Source organism: Pseudorca crassidens, chromosome 14 (assembly GCF_039906515.1).
Source record: "Pseudorca crassidens isolate mPseCra1 chromosome 14, mPseCra1.hap1, whole genome shotgun sequence".
Classification (NCBI taxonomy): domain Eukaryota; kingdom Metazoa; phylum Chordata; class Mammalia; order Artiodactyla; family Delphinidae; genus Pseudorca; species Pseudorca crassidens.
In genome coordinates, this window is record NC_090309.1 from 10,380,793 (window position 1) to 10,397,859 (window position 17,067).

At 40.6% G+C, this 17,067-nt stretch overlaps 1 protein-coding gene across 1 annotated transcript in view; it reads left to right on the top strand.

Moving 5' to 3' along the window:
• Positions 1 to 81: 81 nt before the first annotated feature.
• The window catches only part of MRPS5 (mitochondrial ribosomal protein S5), a 29,995-nt gene continuing 13,009 nt past the window's right edge, over positions 82 to 17,067 (top strand). The window contains exons 1-7 of the mRNA XM_067704334.1: positions 82 to 294; positions 3,601 to 3,681; positions 6,203 to 6,340; positions 10,125 to 10,250; positions 12,058 to 12,291; positions 14,245 to 14,279; positions 15,824 to 15,914. Of these exons, the coding sequence (XP_067560435.1) occupies positions 237 to 294; positions 3,601 to 3,681; positions 6,203 to 6,340; positions 10,125 to 10,250; positions 12,058 to 12,291; positions 14,245 to 14,279; positions 15,824 to 15,914 (763 nt within the window). The 5' untranslated portion in view covers positions 82 to 236. The remainder of the gene's footprint in view (positions 295 to 3,600; positions 3,682 to 6,202; positions 6,341 to 10,124; positions 10,251 to 12,057; positions 12,292 to 14,244; positions 14,280 to 15,823; positions 15,915 to 17,067) is intronic.

Here is a 17,067-nt window from a genome sequence, read left to right on the forward strand (position 1 = left end):
AAGCCCCGCCCCTGGGTCCTAACGCGAGGTCCCCCGCGGGGGCTGTCCGAGGCTGCGCCGTACTCATCCTACTTTGCTTCCCGTCCAGACAACCCCTCACTCGGGCCTGCGTTGCGGGGCGGCCCCCTGTCCTCGGAAATTCAGTCTCGGGCCGAGGTCCGCGGCCGTTGGACGAGGAGCAGTCGCGGCAGGCGGTGGGAAGGCTGCCCGGACGGAGGCGCTCGTGGGTCTCCACCATGGCGGCGACGGTGCGCGCTGCGGCAATTCTCCCTGTGCTGTGTGGCGCGCCGGCGGGTGAGAGCCAGGACGCTGGGAGCAGGGGCTCTGAGCGGGGCGGGAGTGGGGGTTCGCCCAGGGCTTGCAGACACCCGGGTGGAAAGAAGCGAGAAGCCGCAGCCCCGGCCTCTCACGCCCGGCTCTTGTCCCGCTGGGACCTGCTGTGTGACCTTGCGCGCGTCCGCATCCTCTCTGGGTCGCAGGGCCCGGGTCTGTAAATTGAGGGTGGACTGGACGCGGTCCAGAGTCTCTTCCAGTTCACCAGGCCGCTCGTGCATGCTCGGTTAAAAGGGGCAGGGTAGTGGCAGGCGAGCATCGCCTTCCCCGCGGGCGTGATTCACAGGTTCATTTGGTGATGTTGATGTGGGGTTCGAGGTGGATGGCGGCCAGCGAAGCTCGGAAGGGAAATAGGCTGCCCTCCAGCTTGAGTTGGATAGGATTAGTGTCAGTTATTTTAGATTCCGGGCTGATCAGTGCCCTTTATTAAAAAGAAGGATGTTTGGAATGTCAGTAGTTTTGCTCTTATTGTCCTCCCCCACCCCTAGTTGGTTGTTTGCAGCCCGAGGAAAGGCAATCTGCTATCCTCCAGCCTGATGTTTATCTCTAGGAACCACTTCGTAATTAATTTGACCTCTCTTCGCTCTGTTTTATTGTAAACCCACAATCCAGCATTCGTAATTCCGAAATCCAAAGATCTGTAAAAATCGAAAAGTTCTTTTTAGTAACTCATTTTGTTGGGAAACTTGACCTGCAATCGTTTGTAGGAAAATCTGACCTGAGCATTTTTTACTTTTGTTTATGTTGTGACCACCTCCTCCTTTTCCAAAGCCCCGATCAAATAGCACTTAGCATGTGTAGCTTTCTTTCATGAGCTCTTATGTGTAGCAGGGACTGTCTTAAACTCTTTATGCTTTTTTCCTTGCTTCATCTTCACAATGCCTTTATGAGACAGATGCCTTTATTATTCCCATTTTACAGATGAAGGAATTAAGGCACACAGAGGTTGAGAAACTTGTTCAAAGTTAGACTGGGAGGATGTCAGGTTTTTGCACCCACACCACCTGGCTCCAGAGCCTCTTTATTTCTTTCCTTCTTTTTTTTTTTTTTTTTCTTTTTCTAGTGTATAAACTTTTTTTGGTAGTGGCTTTATTGGGATGTAATTTACGTACCACAGGATTCATCTTCTTAAAGTATACAGTTCAGTGGTTTTTAGTGTATTCACAGAGCTGTGCAACCATCACCACAGTCAATTTTAGAACATTTTCATCACCCCAAAAAGAAACCCTGTACTCTTTTAGCTAGCATCCCCCCAGACCCCCATTGCCCCCAGCCCTGGGCAACCACTAATTTACTTTTTTCTCTATAGTTTGCATGTTCTAGAGATTTCATATAAATGGAATCAAGTAATATGTGATCTTTTGTGACTGGCTTCTTTCACTTAGCATAATGTTTTCCAGATTTGTCCATGTTGTAGCATAAATCAGTACTTAATTCCTTTTTATGGCTGAATAATATTCTGTTGTGTGTATATACCACATTTTGTTTATCTATTGAGCATTTGGGTAGTTTGTACCTTTTGGCTATTATGCCTAATGTGGCTGTAAGTTTGTGTGCAGTGTTTTTGTAAGTACTTATATTTTCATTTCTCATGTGTATACACCTTGGAGTGGAATTGCTGGATCAAATGGCGACTCCATGTTTCACTTTTTGAGGAACTGCTAGACTGTTGTCTAAAGTAGCTGCACCTTTGTACATTCCCACCAGCATGAGGATTTTTATTTCTCCACATCCTTGTCAACACTTGTTATTTTCTGTCTTTTTGACTGTAGTCATCCTAGTGGGTGTGAAGTGGTATCAATTTGTGGTTTTGATTTGCATTTCCCTGATGGCTAATGAACGTCTTTTTTTGTGCTTCTTGGCCATTTCTATATGTTCTTTGGAGAAATGTCTGTTCTAATCTATATCCATTTTTAAACTGGGCTGTCTTTTTATTAGTGAATTGTAAGAGTTCTTTATATTTTCTAGATACAAGTCCCTTGTCAGATAAGTGATTTGTAAAATTTTCTCCCCATCTGTGTGTTGTCTTTTCATTTTCTTGATAGTGTCCTTTGAAACACAAAAGTTTTAAATTTGGATAATGTCTGATTTACCTGTTTTTGGTTTTTGTTGCTTATGCTTTTAGTGTCATATCTAAGAAACCATTGCAAAATCCAAGGTCATAATTATTTACCCTTATGTTTTATTCTAAAGGTTTTATAGTTTTTGCTCTTACCTTTAGGTCTTTGATCCATTTTGAGTTAAGTTTTATGTATGGTATAAGTAGGGCTCCAACTTCATTCTTTTTGCATGTGAATACTCAGTTGTCCCAGCATCATTTGTTGGAAAGATTATTCTTTCTCCACTGGTTTTTCTTGGCGCCTTTTTCAAAAATTAGTGTCCAGTGAATGTTGTCAGAGCCTGTTCTGAAGTACTGCACTGTGTGAAGTGATACACCGTATAGTTACAGCCTGGCGCTGCAGGGGCTCCTGATGAAAGAGGGGAGCAGAGTGCTGTGGGAATTGGGGAGCCTTCACCGAGAGGTGGTGTTTCAGGCAAACCAGGAGAACCTGTCAGAGACACAGTAAAGGATTCAAGAGCTGAGTGTGTTCCATACTGACTGCGAGTCTGGTGTGGCCAGAGGGGGATGGAGAGGAGAGTGGTGGAGATGAGGCTGACGTGGAAGGTTGGGGCCAAGTCGCAGCCCTGTAGGTGATGCTGAGTTTTGAATTTGTTCTGCAGATAGTAGGGAGCCAAAGAATGATATATCAGGGCTGTGCGGTGACTAGACTTGTAGTTTTAGAAAGGCCTGCCTGTTACCAAAGGGAAAAGGGGAGGGGGGTAAATTAGGAGTTTGAAATAAGCAAAAAAAAAAAAAAAAGAGAGAGAGAGAGAAGGGCCTGCTTGACAGCAGATGGTGAATTAGAGGGAGACTGGAGGCAGACTGGAGACCTGTTAGGAGACTGTCAACAGGAGACTGTCCTTACCACGTGGCTGAGGGATGGAGCTTGAACAAAGAGGGGCAGTGAGACTGTAGGAGGGTGTGTAGCTGAGAGGTGGATTGATTTTTGAGGAGAATCTCTAGGGCTTGGTAACAGGTCAGATGTGAGAGTGAAGGAGCCGATGTGATGTGATTTCATTTACTTGGGCAAGTGGTCATGGAGCCCAGAAATTACTCATTTACTTGTCTTGATTCTTTTATTCTATAGATAATACTATTCTTTAGGTGTTAAAAAATGTTTCTTTTCATGTAGAAATGGATCTTAATTTTTTTTTTTTAATTTATAGGTCATCTATGGTCCAGGCAGCTTTACCTAAACAGCTTTCCAGCAGCTTCCATTTTGGCATTGAAGACTGTTCCCAGCAATGGTGAGATTTATTTATCTAACTACCTTTTCTTATAAGAGCTAGTGTTAAGAGTACTTTATGTAGTTTTTTAAAAATGTAGAGGAATGAAGTACATTCTTTGTAATAGAAATGGATAAGGTCTAATGAGTATTTTTCAAATTTTTAATGATTACAGCTGTTATAATTCAAGGCTTTAAAAAATAATAGCAATGATTTATTGAGTAATGACTGTGTCAGGTTAATAGTATGTTATCTTGGTTAATCCTCACACCAGTTTTTATGAGGAGTTGTTATTCCCATTTTACAGATGCTGAAGTGAGTCTCTGAGAGGCTAAGTGACTTGCTTTAAGGTCACACAGCCAGTAATGGTAGGACTGGGTCCTGAGCTGTCTTGGATACTGTGATGTGTTCTGGAAACACAGTGTTTGTAGAAGGGGTGGGGAGAGTGCTGACTGGTGGAATGACTGCACAGTTCTCGGCTCCTCCACTTTCTGCCTGTGCGACCATGTACTAATGACACTCCTTGGACCCTCAGTTTCCTCTTCTATAAAATGAGGATGGTAGTTCCTACTTTAAAGATTGTTATCTTGAAACATTGTACTTCCGAAGAGTACTAAAAGGTTTATATCTTAAAACCACTTCCCAGGGCTTCCCTGGTGGCGCAGTGATTGAGAGTCCGCCTGCCGATGCAGGGGACACGGGTTCGTGCCCCGGTCCAAGAAGATCCCACATGCTTGCGTACCGCAAAAAAAAAAAAAAAAAAACCACTTCCCTTTTCTAGGCCTTCTCATCTTCCAGTGACACTTTAACTTCCATCTGGTTATATTTCTAAACAGATAGTGTATATACTTGTTCTTTTTTCTGTTAACGTCATTATGCTAATTGAAGATTTAATTAGGCACCATCCCTGCTTTTTCTGAGCATAGTTGTAAGCACAGTTTTGGTCGAATCTGTAGGCAGTTATGTATGTGTTCTTCACAGCCGAGCTAGGTAGTACAGTTGACCCTGTACAACCAGAACGGGTTTGAACTGCACGGGTCCAATTATATGTGGATTTTTTTCAAGAAATAAGTACTACAGTACCATGCAATTCGAGGTTGGTTGAATCCAAGGATGTGGAATCGCAGATAGGGAAGGCCAACTATATGTTATATGTGGATTTTTAACTGGCTGGGGGGGGGGGGTCAGTGCCCATCACCCTCACGCTGTTTAAGGGTCAGCTGTATTCTCTTATTATGTTTCCTTTCTCCTACAACATTTTCTTTTCCCTAGAGTTAGTAATTGCCTTGTTTTTAAAAAATTGCTTTGTATTCTTTGTACCTGTTGCAGTATTTTCCTAAAGGCTGCAACAGATTGGTCAGAAATAGCAATAATTTTTCTAAAATCCCTGAAACACATCACTAATTAACCAGTTTGATTTAATAGAAGAGATTTAAATTAGAAGGAAGCAATTCTTCATGGTGAAAACTGTTAAACACTGAAGTGAAACCTTCAAGGGCAGACTCTGTCTTTGAAGAAGTCCACCCAAGGGAGCTTCCTGGGCTTGGCCCTCTGTGGACTCCATGCTATTCCTGACATGGAGACTTCATGGTCTGAAATTAATAAGCATTCAAAGGATCAGAGCAAAATTGTTAATTGATCATTGGTGGATGATAATCTGTAATTGGACTTCAAATGTGATTTAGCATGAGCTGCTGCCACCTCCTGTTTTAAAAAGCACAATGCAATTTGAGCAAACAGTTGTAGCAACAGTACATTGAAAGAGATTATTTCTGAAGTCTGAAGTTGATTTCTTTCTATTTTTGACAGTTGGACCTTTGTAGGCTAACTACATTATTATTTGTGAATAGTATTTTGGTCTTTAGAAAAAGATTAAAGAATTCTAAATTTGATGGTAGTGATTTTTACACTCTTAAAGTATGTCAAGGATTGTAGTTCTAAACTACAAGAATAAATTCATGTGCACTTGATATTTTGTTGAAGATTGAGAAGGTTACAAGGAAAACTAAAATGTGTCCAACATAATGGGATTTAGAATGATTTTTGAATATCTGAATATATTTAAAATGAAAAGCCAGTATTTTCTATTTACTTTTAATTGAGTAATTTACAAAGTAAGCTAATAGGTCCAGAGAGACCTCACTATGTCATCTGAGCCAGCCTCCAGAAGTTTTATTTTTTAAAGAAAGACTGTCCTCGAAATATGATTCTTAGGCCTTCCCTGGTGGCACAGTGGTTGAGAGTCCGCCTGCCGACGCAGGGGACACGGGTTTGTGCCCCAGTCCGGGAAGATCCCACATGCCGCGGAGTGGCTAGGCCTGTGAGCCATGGCCGCTGGGCCTGTGCGTCCGGAGCCTGTGCTCCGCAATGGGAGAGGCCACAACAGTGAGAGGCCGTGTACCGCAAAAAAAAAAAAAAAGATTCTTAAAAGTTCAGGATTTTAGTGACTTATTTTTATTAGTAACAGTTAATTTTTTGGTGCTGGCAGTGTTTCTCCATAGGTGTGGAGCATCTAACAAAGTTTTATTCCATCTACCTGCAGGCTGTGTGTCATCTCCAGGAACCAGAGACAACCGTCATTTTATCAGCTTGACCCGTGCGCTACAGACACAGTGCTGTATTTCTTCTCCCAGTAACTTGATGGGCCAACAGTATAGATTCTATAGTTTCTTCACTAAATGTACGTAGACTGGCCACAAACTTCCCATTTCATGAAACAGGAAAATAAAAGGTGGATTTGTATCTTAATTTTTCTTCTTTTTCTTTTTCCTCCTTAAGTGAACTAACACTTCAGAGATTAATATATGACGTACAGGCATACCTCATTTTAATGTATTAATGATGATGTACAGGCGTACCTCATTTTATTGCACTTCACTGTATTGGGCTTTGTGGATATTGCGTTTTTGACATATTTAAGGTTTGTGGCAACCTGTGTTGAACAAATCTATCTGCACCATTTTTTCCAACAGCATTTGTGTGTTGTCTCTGTGTCATATTTTGGTAATTCTTGCACTATCTCAGACTTTTTAGTTATTATTATATTTGATATGGTGATATGTGATCAGTGGTCTTTGATGTTGCTACTATGACTGGCTGAAGATTAGCATTTTTTAGCAGTAGAGTATTTTTTATTTTATTTTTGAATTTTTTTAAATTAAAGTATATATATTGTTGTTTTAGACATAATGCTATTGCATGCTTAAGACTGCAGTATAGTATAAACGTAACTTTTATAGGCACTGGGAAACCAGAAAATGTGTGTGACTCACTTTATTGTGATATTTGCTTCGTCACAGTGGTCGGGAACCAAACCCACAATGTCTCCAAGGTACGCCTGTGCTATTCAAATAAAAATGTTCCTCCATGTACCTCCTAGAATTATCTTACATGCTACCAGTTGTACTATACACACTTTTGGGAGTACTGGTTTACTTTAATCCCCTCATTTGGGGCACCTGAGGTCTAAAGGACCTGTGGAATCCCTGGAATTCCAGGATGGAATTGTGGCCCAAATCCCTGCTGATTTAGACTCACACCAAGAATATACTCAAAATCTGTTTTCAGTTGCACTTTAGTTGAGGAGATAGGACTAATCAGGAAAAGTTAATTTTAAGTAGATGTTGTTTTACTAATATTACTCCTACCTGAGATAGTATTTGAGAGTCCAGTCTGAACTGAAATTAGCTTGTAAGAAATGGAGATTGAATCCACAATTCAGCATTAGGCAAATTAAAAGAAATTAGGATTATAAAGCCAATTCATTTTAGACTATTTGGTAAATACAGAATCAAAAAGCAAAAAATCACTTGTAATCCTACTACCCTGAAATCCTGGATTTGCTGCTATTTTCATACAGCAGTACGCTATACATTTTCCCATGACAGTACATGGGCTTCTCCAGTGCAGTGTCATAACTGTGGAATATTTCATTGTGTGGGTACAGATCACTTTAATTTGGATTAAATTAAATAATGACCTACTAGGTTATTTGTGTAGCTATGCAGAAAAGAGGACCAGGTGATGGGGAATTGCAAGTAACACAGTCTTCCTTGTATTAGAGGATTTTGGTGTAAAGAGAAAAGAGAGGTGGGTAGAGTTGGAGCCATGAGGCTCTTGGTGCCCCCAGCCCCAGTGTTTTCTGAGAGCTGACTTTGTGCTTCGATGGTGGTGGTTGGGGGGTGTTGGGCGGGTGTATATCCGACTTACAGGCCTTTTTAAAAATAGTCTTTTCCCTGCCCTGAAAGGCCTTTTCTCTAACTCTTCTTGTTCTAGAGGTGCCCCTTGCCCTCTGAGACCACTCACACCTGCCTCTGACTCTCCATTAGCCTCCCTTCTTCCTCAGTCATAGGACTCTGTACCCTTATGAGTTTATTGCTCCCAAGTCAGGGCGGGGTGGGGGTGAACTCAGTTGAAACCAGCATGGGGCTAGTTTTTGCTGTTTTAATAGGAACTAGTCTTTGACTTTCTAAATCTCTTCCAAGAAATAAAGAAAACCATAATTTTTTCAAAACTCATTAAGATTTCCTAAAAATGTTTAACATTGTATTTGTAAATCTATCCCTCTGCCATAGAGGGTCCACCATTAAATGGTGGAATCTTTTAAATCTTCGTCTTAATATTGTTTCTTTTAAAATTGAATCCCTTTTAGTCTTAATGAGTGATTTGCTTATTCTGATTCTAAGAGAAACTGTAATTGATGGACCTCCTTATGCCTCCATTAAAAGTGCTCTCTCTGTGAACTTTCAAGTTTTTGATGGCGTTTATAGATACCATCATTTTTAAGCAATTAGGAAAGAAAAGCAGTCTTTAGTGAGAGTTTAGTTTGAGGTTGGTAATTTTATTTCAAACCTGTGGTTCTTTTAAAAGAATCAGTGTCAGCCTAAAGTTTGAAGTTAACCCTTTGCTTTGATCAGGGATACACAACGCAGCATGTGATGTGGAAGCTTACTTACTTTTGTGAGCTTCAGTTATGCAGATCATCTGTAATAATACATTTGTATTTTTAAAAACAGGGTACTGTATAGCTATAAAGCATTTAAAAATATTATAAATCCAAAGCATTTTTCCCTTTTCATGTTATCTACCCAAAGGATCAAGGTGTAAGGCCTTTCAGGAGGCTAGCAGGTAGAACTTTCATTTTTATTATTTTTAAAAATTTTTATTGGAGTATAGTTGCTTTACAATGTTGTGTTAGTTTCTACTGTACAGCAGACTGAATCAGCTATATGTATAATATAGATCCCCTCTTTTTGGGATTTCCTTCCTATATAGGTCCCCACAGAGCATTGAGTAGAGTTCCCTGAGCTATACAGTAGGTTCTTACTAGTTATCTGTTTTATGCATAGTATCAATAGTGTATATATAGTGTATATATGTCAATCCCAATCTCCCAATTCATCCCACCCACCCCCTCTTACCCCCTTGGTATGGTAGAACTTTTAAAGCTTAAGGGCTCAGAAGAGGAGAATGAAGATACTCATTTGAGTTCTAGAATATGTTTAATATTTCAGGCATGTAGATATATGTATCTTAGATTTTTGACTAGTACAACATTTGTATGGCTCTGATTCTTTATTAAATTGGTAATGGAACAATCTGTGGTCATAAAATCAATTGGTGATACTGTGAAAGGTAGAAGTCCTTGTGAAGACAATTTAAATCTAATAAACAACATAGCTAGCTAAACAACATAGACCAGTAAAATTCAGAAGTGGTCAAAAGTAAAGAATCTGAATATTCCACAAGTACAAAGGGGAAAATACTGCTTGTAATTTATGATAGAAAAAGATCTGGGGACCCTGGAAATTCACAAATGGAAATAAATCAGCAGTGTCAGGGTCTATATATAAAGAAAAAGACAACAACAGTGATTTAAGAAATACACACATACACATGCAGGTATTAACTATCAGACCTCTACACACTCATTCTTTTGCAAGTATTGGTTAGGCTATAATCAGAGTTGAAGGTGAATTTGGGCATCTCATTTTGAAGGATATACAGAGATGTTTAGGGCATTTACAGAATAGAGCAAACAATCCAAATTATTAAGATTTTTGGGTTCAAATTGCAGTGTTGGTACTTTGGGCTAAGAGATCTGTATTTTGGAAGTCTAGTTACTGATTATCTCAATAGTTATAATGGAGGCAAGAGGGCAGGGAAGAGACTGGTCACACAGTTGTTAAAATGTCTGGGAGACAAATCTACTGGAAAGTAACAGGGATTGAAATATGGTTGTCTTTTGTGCGGGAAGGCCATATTCTGTAAAAGGAGTAGAATCGCTTCCTCTTGGGCTTTCCAAATGTAACCATGTGATGTGTACAAAGAATGTTTCAATTTTGCTTTCATTGCCGTAATGATATGTGACCCGACTTCTTCCAGCCTTTTGTATTCAACAGGAATAAATCAATAGACCGTAGATCATTTCTTGAAGAAATTTTTTAAAACCTATTTCTTTATAGTGACAGCAGATGAGCTGTGGAAAGGTGCCTTAGCAGAGTCTGGTGCCGGAACAAGAAAAGGAAGAGGCAAAAGAACTAAGAAAAAGAAAAGAAAAGATTTGAACAGGGGTCAGATCATCGGTGAAGGTAAACTTATTTATAAAAACAGCTAATGTGCTTTCTAAGATTTTTTCTCCAAAATTTTATAGATATTTTACAAACTAGAAGCATAAAACATTTCTCATGAAGGGTATTAGGTTCTGTGATTTTAGGGTCCAGCCAAATGGCTTATTGCCCCATGATTCAGGGAAAGGAAAATCCCATAGAAAGGGATTCATTCATTTAGTTATTCATTCAACAAGCCTTAAATGCCCTTGTGTGGCATCTGCTGCAAAAGTCCCTATCCTCAGAGAACTTACGATTCAGAGGTAGAAGGTGGAATAACTGGAGAACTGGCTTAACTTTCTCTCTGAAGGGCCAGGTAGTAAATACTTTTTTAGCCTTATGGGCCACATGGTCTCTGTTCCAACTATTCAACTCTGCTGTTGTAGCACAAGAACAGTCATAGACAATACATAACCAAATGAGCATACCTGTGTTCCAGTAAAACTTTATTTACAAAAATAAGTGGTGGGCTAGGGCTTCCCTGGTGGGGCAGTGGTTAAGAATCCGCCTGCCAATGCAGGGAACACGGGTTTGAGCCCTGGTCTGGGAAGATCCCACATGCTGCGGAACAGCTAAGCCCGTGCGCCACAACTACTGAGCCTGCGCTCTAGAGCCTGCGAGCCATAACTACTGCAGCCTGCACGCCTAGAGCCCGTGCTCCGCGACAAGAGTAGGCACCGGAATAAGAAGCCCACGCACCGCAACGAAGAGTAGCCCCTGCTCGCCACAACTAGAGGAAGCCCGCGCGCAGCAACAAAGACCTAACACAGCCAAAAATAAATAAATAAATAGATTAAAAATAAAAAAAAGTGGTGGAGTAGATTTGGATTGTGGGCCTTACTTTGCCAACTTCTGGAACACATGATTGTTTATACTTGTGTTTTTTAAAGAATAAAAATAGTATACTTGAATCAACATTCTTTACTGTGGTTGCTGACAAATTATCTTTGATAGTAATAGCCTTTTGGATGTAAAGAAAACACCTTTCACTGCACTTGTAGCTGTTGCATGTCTACTTGGATGTTTTTCTCCATGACTTACCTTATATCTTTTTTATTTATTTATTTTTTTAACATTTTAAACAATCATATATGTATACTTTCTCAATAAAAAAAATTTCTCAATAAAAAAAAATAGAGAAACCTAAAGTCCCCCTTGATGCCTTTTTTATCTCCCCCAATCCCAGTTGCCTCCCCTAAGGAAACCACTGATTTCATTTTGATGTGTTTCCTTCTGACATTTTCTAATGCTTTTATATATATAAATACCCTAAAAGGAGTATATATTTTCTTTTAAAAATAATTAGATTATGTCATATGGTACATATTGTCTTACTTGCTTTTTTTCACTCAATAATAGGTCTTGGAAATTGTTCTATATCAGAACCTATAGTGCTAACTTATTCTTTGAATTTAGTATAGAGTATTTCATAGGTTGGATATGCCGTAGTTCATTTTACTGTTCCAATATTGCTGGACATTTAGATTGTTTCTGTTTTTTGCCTTTACAAATAACACTTCAGTGGACATCCTTGTCCAAGCACACATATGCCTCATACCTGCATGGGAGTGTTTTTCTAGGCAATACCAGTAAGTAGAATTACTAGCTGTTACGGTAGGTATGTTTAAAATTTTAATGAACAATGCCAAGTGGCCTGTAGAGTGATTATGTTAGCTTAAGCTCCCACCAGCGGTATCATTATCTATATACACATTGCCTGGCATTTTAATACTCAAGAAATGAATGCTTTTAAAAAAATCCTTATTTATGTATGTTTTTAAACCTTCAGGGCGTTATGGCTTCCTATGGCCTGGTCTGAATGTCCCTCTTATGAGAAATGGAGCTGTGCAGACCATTGCCCAAAGAAGCAAGGAAGAGCAGGAGAAGGTAGAGGCGGATATGGTCCGGCAGAGAGAAGAGTGGGACTGGAAGAGGAAGATGAAGGTTAAACGGGAGCGAGGATGGAGCGGAAACACATGGGGAGGCGTCAGTCTTGGCCCCCCTGACCCTGGTCCCAATGGAGGTAGCAGAGTCCTGGTTTTGCTTACATTGTGACAGAGAGAGCACTCCTATTTCTGGAATTCTTTGATATGATTTTATTTACTCGTCTGTTTAGATTGCCTTCTTCCTAAAAAGGATTTGAGCATCATTGAAATAACTTCACATTATTACCCAAATGTATTTTATGGAGCACTAGAGGCCTATAAGCCAAGAAGTATTCCACAAATAGGGGGCAAAGCACTGGGTTCTGGTGTCTTTACTGTGTGGCTTCTCAGAGCATTTGAACTTGGTGGTGTGCATATGGCTCTGTATAAGTCATCTGTGGGATGCAGTTTCCCAAATGCTGCTGGTCATTGGGTACGGAGCAGCATGGCTTGGGAGTGCTGTTTTGCTAACAGAAGAAACCAAATAGTTGTCATTAAGCCTCATAAAAGTACACATGAAATAAAAGTTGAGAATATTTATCAGACTAAATTAGAAAACAAAGTCATCTCCCCACTGCTTCCTGAGTACGTAAAGAAGTAAAAATCATCTGAAATATTCATTCTTGTCAATGAATAGGAGATGAAGAAGTAGACAAGGGTTCCGCTGCTTTCTTTAGTTCGGCTCAAAGAGGAGACGAGAGGTTGAGGTGGAGAGACTCAGGCCAGCATGCTTAGGACTGAGCAGAATGCTTCCACTGGGAGAATGAAGATACGGGAGGGAGAGAAAAAACCCATAAACTTACGTCCCTAGGGAGGGCCCAGATTTAGAGTGTAGGTAAATGGACGAACTTGTGACGGGAGAAAGGGCAGGGGACAGAGCCAGGTAAGCTGTGTTGTTGGTAGTGGAAGGAGGGGGTGGGGCCTGTGTCAATGCTGTCTCTCTGGAGCCTTCAGTTAGTCTGTGAGGAGGAGATGGGCGTGGATGAGCACGGCCACCAGAATATTTTGATGAAAAGGTAGGGTATCTGGGACGGGCCTCAGAATTATCCAGTGGACTGGGACTTGGACAGAGTTTAGAGGAAAGAAGATTGGCTGTGAGTTGATAATCGTTGAAGCTAGCTAATGGTACATAAGCTCACGTTTTACTGTTTTTTGGGGTGCTTTTTGCCTATGAATGTAAATTTTCTGTAGTAAAAAGTCATTAAAAATAAAAGAACACAGAGAGTGTTTGAAATGGCTGCTGTGGTGAGAGGAGAGAGACCTAACTAAAAGGATGTAAAAGGCCAGCAGGCAGCAGGGAGGACTTGACTGAGTTGGAGACCATGAGTCTTTCGTGGCCCAAGTGTGTCCCATGCTTTGACTTCTCTACAGCAGCACCTGGCAGGTCAGGTGTGCCCAGACAGCTGCATTGATTCCATCCTGGATAGGGTGGTGGGGAGGGGAAGAGGTGAGGGAGCTGAGGATATTCACAAGACCGGGTGGAAGTGTTAGACTGTGGTGTCTTGACTGAGTGGGAGAGACTGGAAGACCAGAGGGGTGATGGGGAAGGGGAACAGTGGGCAAGAGTCTGGAGGTGCTGGGAAGCCCCAAGGACCATCACCTTTCAGTCACTGAGTGAGAGCTGGAGAGGTGGAGGATGCAGTCAGGGAGATAGTGGTCGAGTTTATGAATTTAGTGGTAGAACAGTTTCTGGTGATGATGGAGGACCAGGGTGTTGCTTTGATAGTGGCACCAAAATATCTGAGATTCTTTCTTAGTTAAAAGTCAGTGATGGGGCTTCCCTGGTGGCGCAGTGGTTGAGAGTCCGCCTGCCGATGCAGGGGACACGGGTTCGTGCCCCGGTCCGGGAAGATCCCACATGCCGTGGAGCGGCTGGGCCTGTGAGCCATGGCCACTGAGCCTGTGCATCCGGAGCCTGTGCTCTGCAACGGGAGAGGCCACAGCAGTGAGAGGCCCGCATACCGCAAAACAAAAAAAAAAACAAAAATAACTTTCATACACTAATTATATAGACACATTTATCTGTATACCTGTTTCTTTTCTCCCTACAGAAACATATGATGATTTCGATACCAGAATACTTGAGGTGGGCATGCTGAATTAAATACCCAGTTAAGCCTTCGGAGAAGTTGGGATGGATGGAGTGGGGTGGGTGGAGAGGGTAAGAGGAACAGTGAGAAAAAGCCTTTGATGCATGACTTTTTCTGAGCTACAGAGCTGCTTTGGGTAAGGAAATAATGAAACTTTAATTTCAGTTACTTGATCATATTGGCTTTTCTGACTGCTGCCCTTCTGGGGGGCCACCCATTAAGGTCTCAAGACAAAGCAACTTCAGTGGTATTGTTGGTAACAGAATTTGGAGATTACATATAAATTTCCTCCTTCTTAAAGCAAAGGTTGCAGTAGCAATTTCTCCTTGAATTCGGTGTATCTGACGCTCAGTTCAGCGGGCAGAGATTGAGGGGAGCCATGGGGAAGGGTAGAAAGCTTGGAGTTACTGTCCAGCTCTTGGTGGGGAAATGATCTGCTGGGCTGCTTGTAGGCCCTTGAAACTGAACCCTGTATCAGGTAAATTGCAATCACTCTTTCCAGGGTGTTTCCTAAAATAGTCAACTTCCCTTTGAGCTAGTGCTGCATACTTAGTGTTAAATGCCATATGCAATAATCACGTATTGAGTTTGTGATTGAATGTGTATATTGTTTCTTCAATATCAGTTGCATTACAGAGTTTAAGATATATTTACAAGTATTTTAAGTCTTTGGGTCCTAGCTTACACCCTTTTGAAATTAATTCCTTTGAAGAACTCTTGTCTGTGTGGGTGATTTCCTGTAGGATTATCCACAGGAGTGGGCTTGAGCCCCCTTTTCTTACCTTATGGGAAAGGGGCTGCCATGTAAGCAGTTTAGTTAACGTTTCATAGTTCTTGGTAAATTTATAAATATGCCCCCAAAATGCAGATTTTCTTGTAGTTCATAATAAGCAGGTATTTCCAAATTTTCTGTTTTCAGTTGAGCCTAACCCATAGAGATCCAGTCCTGTGCTAATTATTTCTGTACACTGCATTTTATCATTTCTAAGATGCACATTTTTTCATATTTTAACATCTGTGATATTGGGATGTGATTGATTGACTGATTGATTGATTTTTGGCTGCTCCCGCAGCTGGTTATATCTTAGTCCCCCGACCGGGGATGGAACCCAGGCCCCAGCAGTGAGAGCGCCAAGTCCTAACCACTGGACCTCCAGGGAATTCGAAGGATGTGCTTTTATAATCAGTTAGTTATAAACTATGTCAGAGTTTAATCGGCAACTTTTTATCTTTCTTGTGGTGCGTTCATTAAAATAGGGTGCATTGAGTTTTACAGTTTCAAATCCTTTAAAAGGTTTCTCAGTCAAACTTTCTAACAAGCCTGTGAAATAAGAAGAGAAAGCCTTACTTCCGTTTTACTCCTGAAGAAACAGTCCAGATGGAGGTTTCCCATTGGAGACAGTGTGCTGTTGGTGCTCGTGGGATTGAGGGATGATGTGTGTATTCACCACGTGTGCCTGTGTGTGTGTGAGGAGGTCACTCCAGTTCCCTACTTCAGAATTTTCTTAACGTGTAATATTTATGAAACATTTTCTTTTAGGTGAGGAATGTTTTCAACATGACAGCAAAAGAGGGAAGAAAGAGATCAGTCCGTGTCCTGGTCGCTGTGGGGAATGGCAGAGGAGCTGCAGGTGAATGGGGCTGTGATCATATACGGAGAGCTGGTGGTGGAGGGACAGCTGTGGCCTGGGCTCAGTCGTGGGGTCAGTGGGTTCAGGCTTTTTTGACTAATTAAATCTTTCAGCGGCTTGGGCTCACAAACCTTGTGGTAAACCCATGTAATCCCTTAGAGTCAAAAGAAGGATCTTCCTACATCTGCCTTTTTCCATGAAGACAATTAATATTTTAAAAGGCTTAAGACACTATTGTTTATGTATAATAGTGAAAAACAAGGGGGGTGGACACTAAATGTTCCACAGTAGGGACACAGTTACAAGAAGAGTATAGCTATACATTGTAATAGTCTATAGCCATTAAAGAATTATGGAAAATTACTTACAAAATAATGGTAAGTCAAATGAACAGACAAACAAAAACCCACTTCATATAGAACTGTATAATATAATCCCAGTTTTTTAAAAGTATGTTTATATGCAAAGAAAAGACTGGAAGGATTGGAAGGATATACACTGAAAAGATTAAAAATGTTTAATTAGTATGTTTGCCAATCATTTAAATTTCTTCTTGATACTTTTCTCTAAAGTTTCCATAGTGAACATCTGTTTTTGAAATGTATACATGAATACATTTCAAAAGGGAAAGAAAAGTGGAAAGAAAAATGGAAAACTGCCTATTTAAATCCATACTGACACTTTCAAAACAATTAATACCTGTAGATAGTATGTTGCCAAAGGAAACCACTCTTAACAGTTACTTTTATATCTTTTCAGAAATTCTTTGTTCAAATATCACCATATATCTTTTTTAAAAAAATTATACAAAGGGTCATATTATATCCATAATTTTATAGCTTGTTTTTCTTGCCTAGTATTATACCCAGAGATTTATATATTAGCATAAGTGGATTCCCCCTCATTTTTTTGTATTGATTGCATCGTGTTCCAGTGTATGGATAGCGTAATTTTTGTAACCTTTTTCCTATTGCTGAATATTTATGTTGTTTATACTTTTTTTTTTACTATTTATAAAAACAGTGAGCTTCTTGTACATGTCATATGTTGTACTTTTGCAAGCATATCGATGGGGGAAATTTCTTGCAGTGAAATTGCTGCCTCTAAGTTACATGCATTTGAAATGTTGATGAGTGTTGCCAGATTGCCCTCC